Raw genomic sequence first — 5,749 nt, 5'->3', positions numbered from 1 at the left:
CCCCGTCCGTTTTGTGTATAATTTTTATGTGTGTATAAGAGAGGAAGCAGGTGGGACGGGGGTGGAGGTGGGGAAAAATATATATTGTAAATATCTTTTATTAAAATGGATATTTTTGCACTGTGGACACTCAATGTCTTGGCGAATTACTTTTTTCTCGCTCAAATATCTAATGAGCTCATCTTTTTTATACGTGAGATGAAGAAACTCGTGAAGTAACATCTTACGTTAGTAGCACGTCGCGAGTCGTAAGCTTGACGAGTGAAATTCGACTGTAAGGGATTTGTTGTGATGTTACTGTGGGTAGCTTACTCTCATTCGTATGCTTAATAATATCAAAGACACTTATACATTCTTTGAATTGTATATGGTGTCAGAAACTTTCCACGTGAGGCCATCCTAAACGTACATGATATCGTGAACTACATAGCATTTGCGAAACTTCTTTTCTCCATAACTTTTTAACGAACAACGAGCGACGGCTAAAACCTTCTGAAGGTCACTCAGTAAGGTGACCTCGACAACATATGCCAAGGTCAAGGTCATTGGGGCTGGGTCCGTGTTTGTAAAGTTTTACCAAAAACTTTATTAATTACGGTTAGCCTTAAAGGGTGTGGCGTCGGAGATTCTAGAGTCAACAAATATGGACGCCGGTAGTTACGAAATCGCGTGGTCAATTCTCGAAAGGCGTTTTGAAAACAAGCGTGTGCTCGTTCACCATCATATACAGGCCCTGATCGACTTTCCGGTAATTCAGAAGGAATCTCATTCGTTATTGCGCCAGCTGTTGGATACAACTGAGAAACACGTTCGAGCACTAAAGGGTCTAGGTCAACTTACAGATCAGTGGAGCACTATTCTCGTCCATTTAACGGTTGCGAAATTCGACAGTACCACGAAGCGGGAATGGCAAGATCAGGCTTCTTCAAGGGAAGTTGCGACGTAAACAACTTGTTGATTTCATGACTGACCGATGCATTATGCTCGAAACGCTGCAACTCGACAAGGCCAAGGTAAGCAAGCCGCAACAATTAGGTACCGCGCAAAAACGGGCGGTCGCGGCCGTTGCCACCAAATTCAAGGTAGAAAAGTGTCTGTTCTGCAAAAAGGCGGAGCACAGAATTTATCACTGTCCGGCCTTCCTGAATCTGCCTCCTCAAGTCAGAAATAAGGAAGTCAAGGAACTAAAGGTATGTCCAAATTGTTTAAAGGAAGAACATGCCATCGAAAAATGTAAGTTTGGCGTGTGTCGTTTGTGCCAGAAAAAACATAACTCATTGCTACATTCTAACAAAGGTGATCCTACCGGATCAGACAGCGTCAATCGATCTTGTAACTCTCAGGAGGCATCACCCCAACCAGTCGGATCGCAGACTGCTACACTAACCAGCTGTGTTCCACGATCAAGCGAACGAGGACTTTTGGCCACGGCAATTATCAAGATACAGGATGCCTTGGGACAATTTCATGAATGTCGAGCCTTTCTTGACCCGGGATCCCAAACCAATTTTATAACTCGTGATCTCTGCAATAATCTTCAGCTGCCTCAACAAAGTAGTCATCTGTCTGTAAGAGGAATTGATAATACACAAACGATAGTCTCTTCCCAAACTCACGCGACGATACAGTCAAGATTCAACGCCTTTCAGGTCAAATTGCATTTCTCGGTATTACCTGTGATCACTACTATACTTCCGTTGTCCGAGATTAACAAACGTCATCTGAAAATTCCTCAGACGATAACTCTAGCTGATCCATCATTCCATATTCCAGGCAGAATCGATGTTCTACTGGGAAGTGCTGTTTTCTGGGACCTGCTATGCGTTGGTCAAATTAAACTTGGACGAAACCAACCCGTTACCCAAAAAACCAAGCTAGGTTGGATCATCGCTGGTCCTATAGACCCCAGAAATTCATCCATTGCATTCCCCTGTGTCTCCAGTAATTCAGATACACTCGGAGACCAGTTGGAACGCTTTTGGCACGTCGAAGGAGGAGCAGTTTATAACGAGCCGTCTGAAAACGACAGGATTTGCGAAGAGGAATTTAAGCAGACACATCGACGTAACCCAGATGGACGTTTCGAAGTACGTTTGCCGCTTCGGGGCAACGTTGAGCAACTGGGATCTTCGCGAGAAAATGCTGTCAAGCGTCTCAAGTCTATGGAACGACGATTCGTCAAATATCCAAAGTTGAGAGCAGGATATCAAGATTTCATGCAGGACTATCAAGATTCAGGTCATATGAACGAGGTGATGAGCAAAGAAGAAAGTGAGGTAGTCAATTATCTTCCTCACCACTCATTGTCAGTTGTAAAAGAGGACGGCATAACGACCAAACTTCGAGTCGTTTTTTATGGTTCCAGTGCCACCTCGTCCGGAGTGGCACTCAATGATATACTTAGGGCGGGACCCACCATACAACAAGATCTACTGTGCATCTTGCTCAGATTCCGGCAGTGCCAATACGTCGTTACGGCGGATATAAGGAAGATCTATCGGCAGATACTTCTTCATGAAGAACAACGCGATTTACAGCGAATCGTGTGGAGAATCGACGCTGGCGACCCTGTCCGAGAATACCGCCTTAACACTCTCACATATGGATTAACTAGCTCTCCATTCTTGGCTACACGATGCCTGCTTCAGTTCACCACTGATAATCTGGAACAATATCCAGAGGCCAGCGATATTATACGCAATGACTTCTACATTGACGATTTGCTGACCGGTGGCAACGATATCAAAACCTTACGGCGACTCAAGACCGAACTGACGGAAATCCTGTCTTCGGCAGGTTTCCAGCTTCACAAGTGGAACACCAACGAACCTGCCATCTTAGATGGGTCATCAGACGCCACCACGTTAACCATTGGAGGCGGGATCAAGACGTTGGGAGTCTGTTGGAACAGTACTGACGACTGTTTGCAATACAGGACTCAAGCAGTGACGATGAGGGATCGGGCAACCAAGCGATCAGTGCTCTCAACCATTGCTCAAATTTATGACCCACTAGGATTAATGGGACCAACGATTGTCCGTGCCAAAATGATCCTCCAACAACTCTGGAGACTGAAAATAGGGTGGGACGAGTCCCTTCCTCTCGACCTTCATACTACATGGATGCAATATCAAGGAAGGATCAACGACATGAGTTTAATCTCAATTCCACGACCTGTAATCTGCTCGGCGCCGCGCAGGATCGAAATGCATGGATTCTGTGATGCGTCTGAAGCGGCATACGGAGCCTGTATCTACATACGGAGCATAAACGAGGCAGCACAAATATCGTCACATCTTCTATGCGCCAAGTCCCGGGTAGCCCCTCTCAAGAAGGTTACGCTTCCACGACTTGAATTGTGCGGAGCTTTGTTGCTTACAAAACTTGGCCAAACAGTGCGACAAGCGCTTTCAGTAAGGTTCGACAGCATTAATTATTGAAGCGACTCTACAATCACCCTAGCATGGCTCAAGCGTAGTCCTGAAGAATTACAAACCTTCGTCGCAAATAGGGTGGCAGAAATACAGCGGTTGCATTTGACGCACAGTGGCTTCACGTAAGGTCCAAGGATAATACGGCAGACGTTTTATCTAGGGGTGCATCGCCCGAGGTTCTTGGAACGTTTCGCTTGTGGTGGGATGGACCACCCTGGATGACAATGGATCGACGGCAATGGCCCAACGAGTTTTCATCGCTGCCGGAATCTCAAATCCCAGAACTTAAGAGGCAAGCAGTTACGGTTCCATGCAGTTCGTAAGATTTCGACTTACTGACAAAATTCTCGTCCTTTTCGCGCCTAAAGCGCGTGGCAGCATATTGTCTGCGTTTCAAGAGAAACACCCTCACAAAGCAGTTAAGGGAATCAGGCCAGCTCACAGTGGAAGAATTGGAAGAGGCTACAGCCAGACTCATACAGATAGTCCAGTCAGAGGAGTTCGCCCCAGAAAAAATGGACCTCCAAACCAAAGGGCAGGTGGCCACTAAGAGCAAGCTTGTTACGCTCAACCCATTTATGGATGCTAAAGAAATTGTACGGGTAGGCGGTCGGATTCGTCACACCAAAATTGACTATTCGTGTCGTCATCCAATAATCTTGCCGACAAAACACCCTTTTACGGAATTAATAATTCGGGATACCCATCTTAAACAGTTTCACCTAGGACCTCAAGGTCTTCTCGCTCATTTGCGTCAATTGTATTGGATTATTTCAGGAAAGCAAGCGATTCGACGAGTCCTTCGCAAATGTATCACGTGTTACCGCGTGCGCCCTATAACTCAGAATAAATTGATGGGTGATCTTCCAAAGAACCGCGTTAACCCATCACGGGCGTTTCTGCACTCCGGGTTAGATTACGCGGGACCGTTCAACATCAAAATCTCGCGAAACAAAGGTGGAAAGGCGTATTTGTGTATCTTTGTATGCTTCTCAACAAAAGCTACTCATTTAGAGATAGTCAGTGATCTATCAACGAACGCCTTTCTAAATGCCTTAAAGCGATTCATCGCACGACGTGGTAGATGCGCTACATTGTGTTCCGACAACGGCACAAATTTTGTCGGAGCAAACAACGAGCTCAAGGCCCTAGCGAACATGATAAAGACGGAACATGGTAAAATAGAGCGATTTCTATCCGATCAAAATATTCAATGGAGTTTTATTCCTTCATACTCTCCGCATATAAGAGGGCTCTGGGAGGCAGCGGTTAAATCCGCCAAGACTCACCTAAAAAGAGTTATCGGTGATACCCTTTTAACGTTTGAAGAGCTCGGCACGATTTTTGCCCAAATCGAAGCCGGGCGTATCCCGTTTGGACACGTAACGATTGGACACCGTTCGATTGGACACGCACTATTGGACACACATTATTGGACACCGAAATCATTGGACACCGCATTATTGGACACAAGCATTATTGGACACCGCATTATCGGACACAAGCATTATTGGACATCGCATTATTGGACACCGTATTATTGGACATTGCATTTTTGGACACCGCATTTTTGTACACCGCATTATTGGACACAAGCATTGCAAGTTTGGACACTGCATTTTCGGACACCGCATTATTGGACCCCGCATTATTGGACACCGCATTATTGGACACCGCATTATTGGACACCGCATTATTGGACACCGCATTTTTGTACACCGCATTATTGAACACAAGCATTGCAAGATTGGACACTGCATTGGGGTTGTCCCGATTGCGCACATAACCGATTGGACACGGCAATATTTCCCGATCGCACACGGACTCGATCGGACACTCTAATGGGTTTTCAAGTATTTATAACATGAAATTTAAGGCAAACTATGACTCTAGATGGGTCGGGATATTTATATATATTTAACCCGGGTTAACTGTTCTGTAAAGCAGATAATTTTCCATCATTTGTAAGTCCATACACCCACAAGAATATTGTGCTTTACAGAAATACGCAAACCCGATACAAAATGTGTCCGATTGGGCCTGTGTCCGATCGAGTCCGTGTCCGATCGGGTCTGTATCCGATCGAGCCTGTGTCCGATCGAGAAATATTGCCGTGTCCGATCGGTTATGTGTGCAATCAGGACAATCCCAATGCAGTGTCCAATCTTGCAATGCTTGTGTTCAATAATGCGGTGTACAAAAATGCGGTGTCCAAAAATGCGGTGTCCAATAATGCGGTGTCAGAAAATGCAGTGTCCAATCTTGCAATGCTTGTGTCCAATAATGCGGTGTACAAAAATGCGGTGTCCAATAAT

At 45.4% G+C, this 5,749-nt stretch overlaps 1 protein-coding gene across 1 annotated transcript; it reads left to right on the top strand.

Moving 5' to 3' along the window:
* Positions 1 to 980: 980 nt before the first annotated feature.
* On the top strand, positions 981 to 4,816 carry LOC105556532 (the record flags this gene model as incomplete). Its single annotated transcript, XM_012003629.1, has 4 exons — positions 981 to 3,413; positions 3,512 to 3,739; positions 3,833 to 4,036; positions 4,151 to 4,816. Coding segments are annotated over exons 1-4 (3,531 nt in total), but the record flags the coding sequence as incomplete, so codon positions are not given.
* Between the last annotated feature and the right edge of the window lie 933 nt (positions 4,817 to 5,749).

The sequence above is a fragment of the Vollenhovia emeryi genome, unplaced genomic scaffold, assembly GCF_000949405.1.
Source record: "Vollenhovia emeryi isolate VEMERY1.0 unplaced genomic scaffold, V.emery_V1.0 DF939952.1, whole genome shotgun sequence".
Classification (NCBI taxonomy): Eukaryota; Metazoa; Arthropoda; class Insecta; order Hymenoptera; family Formicidae; genus Vollenhovia; species Vollenhovia emeryi.
The sequence above is the reverse complement of the archived record's forward strand: the minus strand, read 5'-3'. Positions and strand labels throughout refer to the sequence as shown.